This window comes from Chenopodium album, chromosome 21 (assembly GCF_948465745.1).
Source record: "Chenopodium album chromosome 21, dcCheAlbu1.1, whole genome shotgun sequence".
Classification (NCBI taxonomy): Eukaryota; Viridiplantae; Streptophyta; class Magnoliopsida; order Caryophyllales; family Amaranthaceae; genus Chenopodium; species Chenopodium album.
This window is the reverse complement of record NC_137854.1, coordinates 30,441,846-30,459,494: the sequence shown is the minus strand read 5'-3', so window position 1 is coordinate 30,459,494 and position 17,649 is coordinate 30,441,846. Positions and strand designations below refer to the sequence as shown.

Below are 17,649 nucleotides of genomic sequence, written 5' to 3'. Positions count from 1 at the left end.
TAGGTATTAGGTTTGTTGGGATGTTCGCCATCAAAACGAATTTATTTAAATGACCCCTAAACGACTTCGTTTTTTAAATACAAGTACACAACATGTATTAAACTTAACCCCTAAATGACGCTTGTGATTACTTCACTTATAAAAGAGTAGCAAAAAGTGGTCTTCTACCGAAATTTCCAAGATTAGAAAATTATAAAAAATGGTGGGTGAAGAAACAGTACGAATTGCTTGATTTTTCTGGAGTATCCCTTATGCAATGTGGGTGAAAATTTGAAAATAACATTACGGTCATAAGAGAAGGAATGAAGTTGAGTATGTATATGCACAAGAAAATTTGCTAAACCATGCTTTGCTTCATAACATGAACTCTTGAGAAATCAAGTCAACTCTCCAAGATACCTTGGTCCTTGGTGATAATTTTTGAATGTACACATGAAAGACTAATGTTAAAATGATATGTAAACGACTTATAACATATTGTCTGGTTAAATTTATACTACCTCCGTTTCAGAATGATGTTCCTATTTACGTAAATCGATGAAACTTTTTATCCATCTTTAACCGCAAATATCTTTAATCTCACATTAGCAAAATTTATAAAAGTTAAATATTAATAACGTACTTATCAAAACAAAATAAGCTAGATCCCATATGACTATAATTGTTCTTATAGATTGAGAGAAATTTAAAAGATTCCCTCTTATTTTTTAAAAGTCAAAGATTCTAAAAAGAAACATCATTGTAGAACGGAGAGTATATTGCTGAGTATGTTAAAAGCTAAATCGTCTCTCCCTACACTGACGATCGATGAATAAATTATACGGAATTGCATATGTGCATGCTCATTAGCTCAAAAATAGAAATTTTTGGGGGTTAACTCAAAGCACAAATTTCAGATTTCAGGAGGAGCCTAACAACATGTCATCAGGTCGGGTTTAACCCGCAAATTTACGGATTAATTGATTTTAGATTGAATTGGATTTCGGGTCCTTAAATTGTTTTCAAGACCCACACCAAACGGGTTGAGTTCGGGTCAAGTTTGTATGTCGGGTCAAAAATTGACATATCTAGGAGTAACTTATACGAAGTATCTACTACATATATAAAGTAGTATCTTCTCTCCTCTTTTTCTAATGTGGTATACTCATAAGTAGGTTATGATGAAAACTTATTGTCAGAGTTTTATGTATCTTAAATTAATCAAAATAAAATGGAGCTTAAACTTTTAAGGGGGTAGGTAATTAGGTATAGGTTTGACGGGGTTATTGGCCTTTTAATAAATCATTAAAAACGACCAAACTACTTAATTTAATAGAGAACGAGGAATCCTATTATTATTTGCACAAGTATGCAACCCACCAATATTCTATATAAACAAGTAGCAAAAATTTGTTCCTACACAAAATTTTAAGATTAGACCAAAAAAAAAAAAAAAAAAAATGGCGGGTGAAGAAATAGTGTTACTCGATGTGTGGACTAGCCCATATGCAATGAGAGTGAAAATTGCATTAGAAGAGAAGGGAATTGAGTATGTTTGTCAACCACAAAATTTGCTAAATAAAGGTTCTTTGCTTCTTGAGATGAACCCGGTTCATAAATTGGTCCCGGTTTTCATCCATAATGGTAAACCCGTTTGTGAATCCCTTGTAATTCTTGAGTATATTGATGAGATTTGGGCTAAATCGTTTCCTTTGCTTCCTACTGATCCTTACCAACGATCCCAAGCTAGATTTTGGGCTGATTTCATTGACAAGAAGGTAACTCTATCGTATATATTTCGTGTCTTAGTACAAAGTACATATCTAGCCAGTATTGACTAATTAAGTAATTTTGTGTGGACTTATTTTATTTGATTGTTATTGAATTTATATTATCTGAATTGATTATTATTCTATGAGAATAAATTTATTTATTAAAATGTTTAAATTTATTTGGTGAACTTAATTTGTTTGGGAAAAAGTCAAAAAAAAAAAAAAAAAAAAAAAAAAAAAAAAAAAAGAGATTTACAAATACATGGGTAGTAATATTCATGGGATTTGATCAAATACATCTTTCTTACTCATTTAAGTTAATTGGACCATGAATTTGTTGTTTCGCTTCATTTGTATGGAAATTGAAAGTTGCCTTAAAAAGATAGGAAGTACTCCGTAATATGTTACTCGGTTTCAAAAAAAAAAAAGTAATATGTTACTCCGTATATATAGTCAATATGTCTTCTTATTTATTTATTTTTTTTTAAACCTTTCTTCTTATTTGTTTGTTTCATTTGATTATTTTCAAAATCTTGATATGGGGTATATTTTAAGTTTTTAACTTGGTCGTGGACCTGCCTTGTGGTTGTTTTTAACATTTTTCATTAGTCATTACCCTTCTTTAATGATCAAAATTCTTGTGTATAAGTGTATCATGGTACACAAACTTAGAAAAACTCTTGAGTATTGGATGTATAATTTAAGATGGTTATTCTATTACTCAGATCGTAAGAAACTAACAACTACATAATTGATCAAAACTATAATAATGATGTTTTTGTTTTGTAGCAATACTAATTAATATTCTCTTGTAATAATTTCCTATTAAAATTTATAATTTCATGTACCGTACAATTTCGTAATTTCGTTAATATATATATTCACAAATTATTAAATAATTCACATGCTAAATCAGCATCTAATTTAAATTGTATTGTTTAATCTAATCGTTACGTATGATACTAAAAACTGGAAAACCAAAATGGTTTAATTTATCAATTTAATGCAGATATATGCAGTAGCAAAACAACTATGGAGAGTAAAAGGAGAAGAGCAGGAAAAAATAGTAAAGGAATTTATTGAAAACCTGAAGATATTAGAAGGAGAGATTAAAGATAATAAGTTCTTTGGTGGTGATACATTTGGGTACGTTGATGTCGCATTGATTCCATTCACAAGCTGGTTTTACACCTTGGAAACATTTGGAAATTTTAGCATCGAGGCTAATTGTCCCAAAATTATTGCTTGGGCTAAAAGATGTAAAGAGAGACACAGTGTATCTACTTCATTGCCGGATCCTGATAAAGTTTACAACTTCGCTTTGGACTTCAAAAAGGCTTTGGGGCTCGACTAAACTTTTATATACTATCTTTTTAAATAATAATGTGCAACTTTTGGTTAATGTTTGTTTATGAGATATAAAAAAAAAAAATAAATAAAAAAATAAAAAAATAAAAAATAAAAATAAAAAAATTAAAGTTGCACATTAATAATTAATAGAGGTAGTAGTGCATAATATATATTTGTAGACTTGGAACGTGTTGAACTATTTGGTAAATTTACTTGTATCTTCCTTTTTCTGTGTTATAAATGATATATTTCTTAATAATCGCTGTCTAATACAGTAATACAATATCATCGACTTTTATAGTCTTGGAGGCTTGGAGCTATCTACTATGTATTTGGAATGAGGAAATTTTGTCAATCTATAAAGTAATTACTGATGATAGCTTGATATCCTTATTATTCACATGTCAACCCCTCTCACAAAAAATTTTCCCGCCGAAAATAATAATGACACCATTATTATTTTTTTTATCAATATAAATAAAAGTTTGAAAATGGTTAATAAATTTTACATTCTCCTAATAGATTATATATGTAATTGACTAATTACACAATATCCATCGGAGAAATTAAAGAAAGGTCGGACTATTTCATTTTCTTATAAACATTATCTTTTCTCCTACTCCATATATCTTATATAGATTATATGAGTTGGGTTCCACACTTTATTAATTTATTAGATTTTAATAAAAATTATATATATTTAGTACATATTACACATAAAGAAACTAAAAAATTATTGTCATATTGTGCATTGTACGAGCCTAATCTAGTAACAATAATACTTTGTTTCACCAATCTTTTTTTTTTAATTTTTTTTTAATACCTCTTTGTTTCACTAATTTAAATATATTAATATTTTTGAAAGAAATTTTTTACCCAAATTCTTATATGTGGCTGGTCACACCGTGTGGCCGGCCATCATGGGAGGTTATTATGTTATAGAGGTTATTCAGTTATGTAGACACCTAAAAATGTCTCCCCAAAATCAAACCCGATGATGAACACCTTTCACCGTCGTTATTGGTCGGGTTGAGTATTTAATCTTTGGAGTGCTTAAACCCATGTTTCTACCCAACACATTTCATAAGCCAATCCATTTCCTAGCTCATTTCCCTAAACCATAACTTACTTTTCACTTTCCGTATCCACATCTCAAAACCGAGCTGAACTGATTTTATGGCTATATCATTTTGATCCAATTATTATTTGGTTAGATAGGCCTTTCAATAAGCTTTCCAACCATATATCATAAGCCCAATTTCGATTTGAAACGAAGAAGATATGAGCCAAACACTAATTAAACTCGGCCCAAAACCGACACTCTGCTACTAAAGCGGTCATATCTTAAAATATACAAATCATTATGACCTGATTCTAATTGAATTGGAAAGTAGACTTAATAAGCTTTCCAATGATATATTATATGACTTATTCCAAGTTACGAATCAAAAGTTATAATGATTTTAGAAAACGGGAAAAATTGGAATCACCGCGCACAGTGCAAAAGCACCGTGTCACGGGAGTAGGCACCGTTAGACGGGGGAGTTTGCCCCATTTGACGGTGCCTTCCCCCGTCTAACGGTGCCTGGTACCGTGACACTGTACTGTGCAGCGTGTCGCGGTGCCATTTTTGAAGCTTTTTCGCGTCAAATTCCACCGTGGCACGGTACCTGCTGCCGTGACACGGTACCTGATGTCGTGACACGATTTTTGCCACCGTGTCACGGTGCTATTTCTGTGTAATTTCCGTGTTTCCCATACCGTGACACAGTGTACTGTACCGTGACACGGTAGATACTGCCGTGTCACGATACCTATGCCGTGTCACGGAATCTTCACGTGTCTTTTCCGCGTAAACCCTTTACGCGTTTTTACTCCCGTAGGTCAAATATTTCCCTTGTCACTCTAATTTTCCCCGCGTCACACTAATTTCCCCCGTGACACGGTAGAACCTGCCATGTCGCGGTAGAATTTACCGTGTCGCGGTACGTAGCCTTTTTTTAGGGTTTTTATCTTTTTAGGGTTCCGTGTGTTCCCTCTGTTTATTTTCCCAATAAAAAGGACCCCCCTTTCTGCAGTTCGGGGCATCAAATCCTTCTCTTTTCCTCTCTTTTCTATCAAAAATCATTATATTCTTTGTCTCTCATATTCTAAGCCTTAAACCTATATTCCTAATTACATCACTCTTCCCCGAAGCACTTTAAGGAGGTCATACTTAACCCGGGATTCCGTCCTTAAACCAAGGCGTGAAAGGTACAAATAACTGAGGGTTTGGGCCAAATTAAATCTACATTTATTTAATTTAATTTCCATTTTATTTATATTTTTTTATTGAAGTTACTAACAATTTATTCATGATGTAGCAATTTTAAGGAGCGCGCATAATGTGAGTAATTAATTAATTTAATTACTTATTATTATTTTATATTGCTAATATCATGATTATTATTATTATTTGATTTGACTAACGCTATTATTGTTAAATTGCTTCCGATATTAATGTTGGTTTCTATTGTTATTATGATCACCATATTGCATGTTAAAGGGAATATGTAATTGAAAATCACGACTAATAAGATAATTTGGACAACCGGTATAGGTTCCTTTAATCTTGTTATTTAATTAAGTGATCACTAATTTTTAGAATTATGTGTTGCATTCATATTCAACCAATTTAGCTTGATAATAGTTTGGAGCAAATTGATTATTTTGTTTATATGCCTTTGAGATCGCATGAATACTTTTCATTATAAGAATCGAGTAGAGGCCAATACGGGCGAATGTGACTCCATGACTCACTTCGCACCATCATCCCTGATCCTCTTTTCATGGTTCCGAACCATATGGAGTTAGTAATCTCATGGATTATGAATGGGGTGTAACCTTCACGGGTCAATTGTTGTTGCCTTCGCTGTCCCTTTTCGTGGTTGCCTTAAATGATCCGTGAACGGTTTACAAGTTCCTTAAAAACTTGTTGGCAGCTCCCTACTTTCCTTGTCCCTAATCGTGTCCCTAATCGTATATGTCAATTCCCACTTCCTATGAATGCCAAGCATATTCACCACATGCTTAAACGTAGGCGCACTTCAAACGACGCCTACAGGTTAGTATTACAGGGGTTACTTTGTCAGTTTTATAAAGGTTACTCACTTAGTATTATAAGGATTACTCAATCAGTGTTATTGAAGTTATTTAGCTCTTTTACAAGCAGTCATAAGGTATGGTTGTCGGCACACAAACATGCTATTCTTTTTACTCATAAATACTTGAGGCCAATTTTGGACATACTTTCAGTTGAGTTAATTATTACTCTTTTCTTATCATTATATCATTATTACATTTCAACTTTGATGGTAACGTCTTATAACTTTAACTATATGATAAATAAACACTATATAGATTTAATTGTTTTTTTAACGGAAAATGTTAAGTATTGGTTTTTTTTTTTTGGTCATTTTTGGGTTGTATTTTAAAATAAATTTTCTTATGGGTGATAATGTCAAAAGGTGAGTTATTTGTGGGTAGTAAAACACAAAATTTTCTTTTAAACATAAAAAAAAATACAAATCACTATGTGACACATGTCATAATTATCTTATTAAACATATGTTCAACAAATCACGTTTTATATTGAGCAGATTTATGTCAAATGTCGTTTTATTTTAGTATATATAATGAAAATGTTGTTTTGTTTTTGAAATATCGTAAAAGGTCATATTGTTCGTGATAATTTTTCCTTTATTTTGTACATCACAAATTCTTATATATGTGGCTGGCCACACTATGTGGCCAACCATTATAGGAATTACTTCATTAGTGTTATAGAAGTTACTCGGTCAATGTTTAGAAGTTACTTCGTTAATATTATGGCGCTACTTCATTCGTCACTCTTATATAGGGGTTACTTGGTTAGTGTTTTTGGGATTACCTAACAGTGTTTTAGGGGTTACTTTTGTTCTTTTACAAGCGGACACATGGTGTGGTCAGCTGCACACAAGACTTGTTGTTTATACATTGTATTTTGTATCACAACCACGTACCATTTATCTACTTGTCTCATTGGTTGTAGTTATTTTCTTAGAAAACCCGAGTGTATTAAGAAAGTCATTAAAAAGATCTTGAGAAAAACAAAGTAGAACATAAGGTTTTTGCAAGTTGAGTTCTGTTGAGTAATTAGGTTTTGATGATTGTAAATTGATAACAATTATCTATATAATGTGTTTGTTAAGCTGTGCATATAGAACGAATAAGTTATGCATGGAATAGGGTACAAAGAACTTGAGTAATGAAAAGTATATATATATAAGGAACCTGGGCAATATATGATAAGCAATAGAAGGAACAAGAACAATGATGAGTGATGGTTGATAAGCATGATGATGGTGAAGGAACCATGAAGGTAACTATGTAAATAGATGTTTACATATCTTACCTTAATGAGGTAAGTATCCTATGCATATATACATGGATCATGTATGTGTAGGAGTTGTTAATTTAATTTAGTTTTCTAGTTTGCTTTTAGGTTAGCTCTAGGTTAGTTTGTGTAGGGAATATTTCAAGTATTACCCCAAACTTAACCTCACTATGATCATACACTTAAGTATGGTGGCGTCAAAAGGGAAGAAAACAAGAGCAAAAGAGTCGCGAACAAGTTTTAGGACACAAGTAAACCGTTCACAAGGTGAAGGTTACACTCCTTAACGATCCATGAGATCGTCAACTCCAATAGGTCTTGAACCAAGACTGGTTTTCGGGGATGAGGGTACGAATCCAATCTAAAAGAGAAAGAACTCACCCTATAAAATAGGCATCTACTTTATTCTACTCGTATTCATGTGCGCTTTCTGACTAACATGCAATCATTAGATTAACCCTAAACCAGTTTAATCTATGTTGGTTGAATATTAATGCACAAATAAAACTACTATTGGTGATCACTTGAATTAAAATCATATTAGCCTAAACAAAATTATTAATTATCTTATTAGGCGTGATTTCAAATACAAATTCTCTTTAGACATGCATAAAAGGCGTGATCAAGCAATAACAATAGTATACATCAAGCAACATAATAATAACAAATTATAACAATCGTAACAACCATAATAATCATCATATTAAAATTAAAATTTAATAATAATAGCAAGATCCTAGGCATGATACTAAAATGATTAATAATAAACCCTAGCATGTCACTAACAATAAAGATCAAAGCTTGAACCCTAACATGATACTAACATGATATTACAAAGAAGGAAAAGGCAACCTAAACATGATACAAGAAAGCAATAATAACATCCTAACATGATACTATGAATTAATCAAATCTAAACATGATTTCTACATCAAAATAATAAGGGAGTAAGCTAATTACTTACTTTGAAGCCTCGTGCCTCTTTCTAATAACAAAATACACGAGTTAGTAAACTTCAATGAAATAAAATAAATCAAAGAATTAAATCAAATAATTAAAGAAAGATTTAAAAAGTTTAGATTGGATTTGGGACCAAACCCTCATAAATTATCAACCTTTCACGTTTAGGGCAAAGGCAACTTCGAACTTGGTTAGGTGTGTCTAGAAATAATGTATGCAGTATTGTGTTTTTGTAAAAGGCTAGTTTAGAAAAGAGAGATAAATATATTGTTTAAGAGTGAGAAGAGAAGGATTAGAGAATTCTTGGTGATAGTTGATTCAATGAAAACGGAGGTCCAAGGACCTTATTTATAGGAAAATAATCCAGAATTCGATAGAAAATAATTAGAGTTTCAAAAGGAATAAAACACCATCCTGTCGCCAACGACAGAGCTCGTCGCCAGGCGACAGGTGCAGCGCTGCAACATGACTGTCGTTTGGCGCTAAGATAATTTTTTTTTGCATATTTAGTTTTTATCATATCTTTTGATCCAAAAGTCGAAATAAGACATATAATATGTCGTTGGAAAGCTGTTAAAGTCTAATTTCCAACCCAATTGAAATCAGATTAAAATATTTTGTAAATAAAAAGATATGTCCGAAATAGTGGAAGGATGTCAAGTTTGAATAGAGTTTAGTATACCTTTCATATCTTTTTCGTTATAACTCGAAATTAATATTATAATATATCATTGGAAAGATAATTTCATGATCTATCAACCATATAAAATTTGGATAAATATTATGAGGTACAAAAATAATATCTGACTATCTTTGAACATCTTTAAATTCGAATAGATTTAGGACTTAAAAAAAGAAAGTTTTTATTCAAATTCAAACTCTATGATCTTAGCTTTTCAAAAAGGATAATTAAGATCTTTTAGAAACTTATAGAAGCTTCTAATTCTAATTAATCCAAATTAGTTTAGTTCTAGGATTAAACGCTTGGACCCTCCACATGATCATTGGGCCGTAGGTAAAATCCGGTTTGGGCCCAATTTAATATTTTGACAATAACTTCCTCATTATTCATCGGAATTGGGCTTATAATTTATTGTTAGAAAGGTCTTTTCAAGCCCCATCCAATTACACCATTATTGGACCCTGATCATGGACCAAAATAAACTGGACTGGAAACAAAAAGAAATGATTTTGATAAAAACTACCGCAACACTAGACTTTTCACACTTTCACTTCATTCGATTATGACTCGACGCAAAAGGTATTCGTCACTGGGTTTGGTTTTGGGGAGACACAATTGGGTGTCTATATTTTGATCTTGTTTTAGTTTTCTTTTTGGTTTTTATAAATATAAAAATACAAAAATATGTGGCTTTAAGTTTGATTAGTCTCACTGGAAATTTGTTTGTGACGAACAAACTTCAATGTTCTCTTAAATGTTTGTGTGAAGATAGGAACCGACTTAGGTGAAGTCAATGAGTTGGAACATAGAAGACTTCAAGAGGAACAAGAGAAAATGAATGAACCTAAAGTAGGTTCTTCTACGAGAACCAAATCGCGAAGGAACCTGATGGTTTATTCTCTAATGATATCCAGAAGGAACCTTCGGCATGCTTTCCGACGAGAGCCATAATATGTTCCCTAACATTTACATGGTGTGTTCCCTAACAAATACATGATGTGTTTCTTAACAAGTACTCACAAGGAGCTTCCTAACAGAAGCAAGTTCTAGTGTAATGCTGGAGAAAAATGACAGGTTATAGTGACTAAGTCTGCAAGTTCCAATGTAATGCTAGAGAAGAGTGACAACAAGTTCCAGTGTAATGCTTAAACGTAGCCTGCAATTAAGTGAAACGTTGCCTTGAGATCCAGAATACATCAAGACTACATGATTCCAAAACAAGAGTTTCAGAGAAGCAACATGAAGACGGAGAAAGTATATTGCTCTAGGATTCATGTAAGTATGTTGGACATAAAAGTCGGTCTGGAACAAGTTTATATAGAACAAGGGTGAACTCCAGAGAGTCAATGAAATTAGAGTTATTAAATTGTTAAGAACTCAGAGACTGTCAGATTTCGAACCTAATAGGAACTTAAGTACGCACGGCTTTAAAAGTCTAATGATATATATTTATCTAACACGTGCATATCTTTTAGGGATTTTGGCTTTACTGAATAAAGATATTTAATTATTTTCTACTAAATCCCTTTTGAAAATAGATAAGTTTGTTTAGAAAGTATTTTTAAACGAAAAGATAAGCTTGGAATAAAATCTGATTTTATGTTAATTATATCTTATTATTATTGACATATTTTATTCTTAAAAAACAGATATATTTCGGAAAACATATTTTTAGAAAACATCGTTTAAACTTATCTTTTGATAAAACCTATCTTTTTCAAGATGAAATGAATAATTTGAGTATACTATAAATATGCTCATATGTATCCATTCGAAGTTGAGGCTGACGAAGTGTAGTGGTCGTGCTTAATGGTTTCATCCTTCACCGCGAAGCTAAGTCAGTCCTCCTGGTCAAAGTTCCTATTAGGTTTTGGTTTCAGTACGTCCCAGTGAGTTCCAGACAGATCTCGAGTGTCCAACATATAAATTTTATTTCTTAATTCATACATATGTATTTAGAGTTATTCAATGAGATCTTGTTTTGGGAATAGATTTTGGGTATTTGGGGTATCGGGGTGTGATGAGTTTGAATTCTCAAAAATTCGATTGAAACTAGGAGTTTGAAAGTCTCTAAAATTCGTGTGGTAGCTGTGAGTGCACAATGAGTGAGCTTCTACTGTAAAGCTAAGTGTATGCACTCCGGTAGTGTTGAGTGAACCTAAGTGTGGGACTTAGGTTGGGTAGGCTGATAGGGTCCTATCATGTAGCAAGTAGTCCATTGAAGAACTTGTGAGAAAGGTCCGTGTATAATATGATGTAACTAGGTGTTTTGCCCTATTATAGTAAAATGTTTGTGTTAAAAAATTCCCGGAGGGTTGAGGTTTTATTTCCAATTGGGCCTGGATGGTTTGCTCTTTAAATCCGCTTTGCCCTGTTTAAGTTCCTAACTTTAGCTATTTTATTTCGCGAAAATTAGGCACTAGGAACTTACTGCAATTCACCTCCCTCCTATATCATCCAAATTATAAGTTCAATTACATAGATATTAAATGTCACCAGAGTTGTTTTGCAGTACTAAATTGTGGATGGGCTGCATGATTACTATGGTCTTGTTTGGTTCACTAGGAAAATGCAAATTCCCATTAAATTTTAATTAATGGGTTATAAATTCCATCATCAATATTGTGGGAGCTCAACAAATTTGTTTGTTTAAGAAAGGAGGACGTAAATTCTCATGGAATTTTGACTTACCAAGGGGGGGGGGGGGGGGGGGTAAGGTAATAATTAAATTGCCATGTTTTGTGAAAAGTCAAAATTCCCATGAATTTTCATTGACCCTTTTTCACTTTTTTGTATCAACCAAACAAGAAGTTGAAAACGAAATTCATGTGAATTTTGAATGCCCACAAAATATTGAGCCAACCAAACATTTTATTTGTGCTTGTTTTTATTTTTATATTATCTTTATGAAAGAAATGTCTGTTTTTATTATTTTTTATTTTTTATTTTTTTATTATTATTATTTTTTTAACAAAGGCGGGGATGAGAATCGAGCTCAAAATCTCCTGAAATTGGGAGGGAATGTCTGTTTTATTTGTGCCTCTTACTTTTATCTTTTTATTTTTTAAACTTTAACTTTAAATATGTACGTTTGTCAATTATTCAATGTACATTTTTGACTATTTATATCTCTAACTCTCTGAAAAAAATAATTTTAAATACTTCATCCGTTTTTTTTACTTGCAACACACCTTTTAGGCACACAGTTTTAGGAGATGATTAGTGAGTGTAAACCAGCGATTTTATCAATATAATTTTTACACGAAAATTAGAATAGGGTTAGGTATCATTTGTAAAACTTATAATAAATAACTTATCTGTTTACATTACAAAGCCAACATCAAAACACGTGCCAAAATGCTGTGTTACAAGTAAAAAGAAACGGAGAAAGTAGTAAATAATATCAAAATTTCAAGCGTTTTAAAAAAAATAAATATATATATATATATATATATATATATATATAAAAAAAAAAAAAAAAAAAAGCGAAACCGAAGTTTTTCTAGCACGAAAGTTACTCTTTTTTCTCCCGGTCTTTGGTCTATCAATTGACTTAGTTGAAAAGAAACGGATAGTCAATAAAACTGCCAAGCCACAAATTGACCCAACTACGCAAGCAATGACTTCACTCTTATTTCACAAACCACTATAAATATAGATTGGTTTTCTACACAAATTCTAAGAATAAAAAAAAAAAAAGAAAAAAAAGAAAAAAAAATGGCGAGTGAAGAAATAGTGGTTCTTGATGTCTGGGCCAGCCCATATGCAATGAGAGTGAGAGTTGCATTAGCAGAGAAGGGAGTTAAGTATGTTTGTCAACCACAAAATTTGGTTGATAAAAGTTCTTTGCTTCTTGAGATGAATCCAATTCATAAGAAAGTTCCGGTTTTGATCCATAATGGTAAAACCATTTGTGAATCACTCTTGATTGTTGAGTACATTGATGAGGTTTGGGCTCAATCGTCTCCTTTGCTTCCAATTGATCCTTACCAACGATCACAAGCTAGATTTTGGGCTGATTTCATTGACAAGAAGGTAACACTACTTTCTCATTTTCATTTTCTTCTCTTATTTTGTCACTTAATTAAGGTACCGAGTATTATATATTAATCCGTAATACACTTCTTTTATTTCAAATTAGATTACATACATTATTTTATTGCGTATATTAATGTAAGAATTCATTATAAAATCTTACGGAGTATTTTTTATAAATAAAATTTTAAAAAATTAATATTTTGAAAATATCCATGTATTAAAATGAATTAAAATCGATCTCACATGACTATTCTCTCCGTCCCTTTTACCTTTATACCATTCTCGCCTTCTTCGTGCACCTAATTCAGGTACCCATTTTAATTTATTTTGTCATTTATGGGTAGCATTAAATTACCCTTTTTATCCTTAATTTTTATTGTCTTTATTAGGTGACATTCCTAAATTACGCTCTATTTTGCCAAAGTATTTGTGCAAAGTTAGATTTTTCATGTGAATTTAGTTTTTCCATATATTTCTACTACTTTCGCTATATGCTTTTTTTACAAATTTCACATAAAATCAACTTTTTAATGTATTTCTTATAATTTCCTCTTTCTCCTTTTTGATTTTAGTGAAAATTGATCATAAGGGTAGGTTTTTAAAAAAATTTAATGTAAAAAAAATAAAATAATAAAGTACATACGTAGTATATAATTTTTTCTTTATCTATAAATCACAAATCCAAGACTAAGTAAAATTTGAAATGGAGGAGCTGAGGAATTACATAAATTTGTAAATTAATAGCAAGATTGGTTGATTGTAGATATTTGTTGGTGCCAAAGAATTACGAATGGCAGAAGGACAAGAAAAGGAGAATAAAGCAAAGGATTTCGTTGAGAATCTGAAGATATTAGAAGGAGTGATTGGAAATGAGAAGTTTTTTGGGGGTGATACATTTGGTTACGTTGATGTTGCACTAGTTCCAATCACAAGCTGGTATAACGTCTTAGAAACATGTGGGAATTTTAGCATTGAGGTTAATTGTCCCAAAATTATGGCATGGACTCGAAGATGTAAAGAGAGACACAGTGTGTCTATTTCACTGCCCGATCCTAACAAAGTTTATAGCTTCGCTCTGGAAGCCAAAAAGGCGATTGGGCTTAAGTGAACCCTGACCTTTGTAAACCTTGCTTACAAATATTCGGGTCATTCGGGTAAGGTATTATGGATTGGGTCATTCGCGTCGGGTCAATTTCGTCAATAAATATTTGGGTCTGGTCAGTTTTCAGGTTAAGTGGTCAAGTTAATTTCAAGTTAGGTCAAGTTTGGGTCATCGGGTCAGTTTTTAGGTTAAGTGGTCGAGTCAATTTCAAGTTAGGTCAAGTTTGGGTCATCGGGTCAGTATGAGTCGGGTCAACATTCAGGTCTAATTGTCAGATTAAGTTTAGGTCAGATCAGTTCGAGTCAAGAATTTAGATCTTATGTGGATTTGGCTGCAACATCATCACATGTTTGATGTTGAGAACTTAGAGGGTGGAGTATTGTTGTATGATTTTCAAAAGAATATTAATTTGTTTGTTATCTTTGCCTATTAGAACTTGTATTGCATTTGGTATAATGGTATTGAATATTGGATCTTGTTTACATCTGGTATTGAATATTGGAACTTGTTTGCTGTCCAAAGACTTCCTGTGGAATATACTTGAAGACATTGAAAAATTCTAATGTAGTCTTATGACTTTTGACCACAGAGGGGTTTTTTTTTTAATTGCCGGACAACACGATATTATGGAATATTGGAATTAAAGGAAGACTTTAATAGGTTATGCAACTATTTAAAATAAAACCTTAGATTGGACCATTTAGCAAGGTTCACTACTATTTTCTACCGATTACTATAACCAAGAAACTAAGAAAGACAACACATATCCCCATCCATCCTATTACACTTCTCTAACTATAGTGTCACATGTCATCTTACACTATTAATTTTTATTACACCATTTTTTTAATCTATACTTATTATTATTATATATTAAAAAGCGTTCCTAAAACAGAATATATGTCACGTGTCACCCTTTTGAGCTTTATAAATGTGCCAAGTCATCAATATATGCCACGTCACCTCCACAACAAGAATTAGATTTGACATCTAAAAAATGTCTATAGCAAGACTTGAACTTGAGACCAACAAGTATTACTATGCAAGTCTTACCGCCTTAGCTATACATATATTGTTTAAATTTATCCAACAAGATTATAATTAACTTGGATAAAATAATTAGTCCTTAATTTTACTATTCATTACATATCATAGGATAATTTAACAACTTGTATTAAATTTTGTTACAAATATTAAATATGGTTCTTCTAAGACAAATCTTTTTTCAAAATATTAAATTTTGAAGATGATTTTCAATATATTAAGCAAAAATTAATCTAATGTTAATTACAAACTAGCAACTCGGGGCATCGCCCGAGCCGCACACTAGTTCTTTCATTAAACTTATACTTCATCTTTCATACACTACTTCATCTTTTCATTTTCATCTCTCCCTTTTAATTCAACCTTTTCCTATTCTCTCTTTAATTTTAACCCTTCCACCTTCTATTTTAGCCTTTTTTTCGATTAAAGTTCCAACATTTTAATTTCTGTAATCATAATTCCGGTTACATATTATACCCTATAATGACTTACTGATATTTCCTCTATTATCTCTCAATACGATTTTATATGAATAACCCGTGCATTGCACGGGGCCAGAAGGCTAGTTATAATGTAATTCATTACACCATTTTAGAGAGAAAAAAATATATATAACTAATTATTCCCAAATTAGTTACGTTGTAGATCACTTTGGGTACCAATTATTTTGGTTTGGGTAATTTTGGGTATAATGTAATTATAATTCGGCATTTCGGATTTCGGATTTGTTTGGGTCAACTAATTCGGGTCAATTCATGTCTTGTCACTTTAGGTTTTTGGTCAGTTCGGGTCGAGTCACTTTGGGTTTCGGGTCAATCATTTCGGGTTAAAATCGGGTCGAGTCACTTCGGATTTTGGATCAATTTCGAGTCGAGTCCCTTCGGGCATCAAGTCACATCCGGGTCAGCTCCACGTCGGGTGAGATTGGGTTAGCTTAGTTAGGTTCATTTTAGTTGGGGTCAATGAGTTCAAGTCAATTTTCGGGTCATGAGTCGGGTCATTCGGGTCGTGTCAGGATTAACAAGTTTACTTTTTACAATGTAAGTTTAGCCATGAAACAAGTTGGCCTCTTTAATAGTGTTTACTTTTTAAATCCTGTTACAATGTTACTACCCCCTATTTATTTATTTATTTATTTAAATATTTGCAATAAAGGGGTATTTAATTTGAGACATAAAAATTTATTTGTTGCAAATAAAAAGAAATGGAGGTAGTATTTATGTTGGTAGTTATCAAAGAACAATTTAGTTCAGTTGAGTTCTTATCTTAATTTCCTTCTCTTATATAATATTCAGTTCAGTTCAGTTTAGCTCCAATAAGTTCAGTTCACTTCAATTCAGCTCAATTCAGTCAATCAGAGCAGGCCCTAAGTATGTAGATTATGTTATTTATGTTTTACAAGTCTTGATCTTGGTGGCTTATGTACTAGATAATCAGAGTTTTCTCAGGAAATATGAGGCTAATAACAATAGTTTCATATATACTTTGTATTTTGTATATTTTAAAAAGTTGAATGATATGTATTCTTTATTTGATACAGTAATTGCATTGTTAGGGAGAGAGTCAAGTAATCATGTTTTTATTATATCTACTAGGTTAGGTAATAGGTATAGTGTTATACACGGTTATAATATGGATAAAATACAACTATAATACCGTCATATTAGTTTGCTTCTTATTTTGTGTATATTATTTCAAAATTAAACATGGCATTTCTGAGAGAATATGAGAATATTTGCCGTGTTTTCTCATTACTGTAAAGTGAGTATATATACATTAAGGATACTAGGTTAGGCTAAAGCTAACTAAGGAAAGATATGCACTAAAATATTCACAAGATAATTACAATAGATTATTAACATAATCTATCACACCCCCGCAGTCAAAACGGGAGGTTTACGAACGCTGAGACTGTCCCGAAAATCATCAAATAAAACCTTAGGGAGACCCTTTGTGAAGATGTCTACAATCTGATACCGGGATGGGACATGTAGGACACGAACTTCGCCCTTCTGAACCTTTTCACTAACAAAGTGTATGTCCATCTCAATATGTTTAGTACGCTGATATTGAACTGGATTAACGGAGAGGTAAATAGCACTAACATTGTCGTAATAAACCAATGTTGCTTTAGAAATAGGACAATAAAGCTCAAGCAACAAATTACGAATCCAACAAGATTTGGAAACAACATTTGCAACCCCTCTGTATTCTGTCTCAGCACTAGACTTAGACAAAGTGGGTTGTCGTTTGGCGGACCAAGAAATCAAATTATCGCCAAGGTAGACGCAATACCCTGAAGTAGAGC

At 32.1% G+C, this 17,649-nt stretch overlaps 2 protein-coding genes across 2 annotated transcripts; both read left to right on the top strand.

The window, feature by feature from the left end:
• Nucleotides 1-1,433: 1,433 nt before the first annotated feature.
• LOC145601866 (putative glutathione S-transferase parA) lies at nucleotides 1,434-3,118 on the top strand. Its single transcript, XM_081657950.1, has 2 exons — nucleotides 1,434-1,757; nucleotides 2,761-3,118. The coding sequence occupies exons 1-2, from the start codon at nucleotides 1,440-1,442 to the stop codon at nucleotides 3,103-3,105; spliced, it is 663 nt and encodes a 220-aa protein (XP_081514076.1). The 5' UTR covers nucleotides 1,434-1,439; the 3' UTR covers nucleotides 3,106-3,118.
• Nucleotides 3,119-12,853: 9,735 nt separating this feature from the next.
• LOC145601612 (putative glutathione S-transferase parA) lies at nucleotides 12,854-14,664 on the top strand. The gene is made up of 2 exons (XM_081657659.1): nucleotides 12,854-13,192; nucleotides 13,959-14,664. The coding sequence occupies exons 1-2, from the start codon at nucleotides 12,875-12,877 to the stop codon at nucleotides 14,301-14,303; spliced, it is 663 nt and encodes a 220-aa protein (XP_081513785.1). The 5' UTR covers nucleotides 12,854-12,874; the 3' UTR covers nucleotides 14,304-14,664.
• The last annotated feature ends 2,985 nt before the right edge of the window (nucleotides 14,665-17,649 follow it).

Excerpts from the sequence above, each read along its gene's own strand:
- LOC145601866 (XM_081657950.1), top strand. The coding sequence starts at position 1,440 with ATGGCGGGTGAAGAAATAGTGTTACTCGATGTGTGGACTAGCCCATAT. Across the intron at positions 1,758-2,760 it reads CTGATTTCATTGACAAGAAG|ATATATGCAGTAGCAAAACA; the intron begins GTAACTCTATCG and ends AATTTAATGCAG.
- LOC145601612 (XM_081657659.1), top strand. The coding sequence starts at position 12,875 with ATGGCGAGTGAAGAAATAGTGGTTCTTGATGTCTGGGCCAGCCCATAT. Across the intron at positions 13,193-13,958 it reads CTGATTTCATTGACAAGAAG|ATATTTGTTGGTGCCAAAGA; the intron begins GTAACACTACTT and ends GGTTGATTGTAG.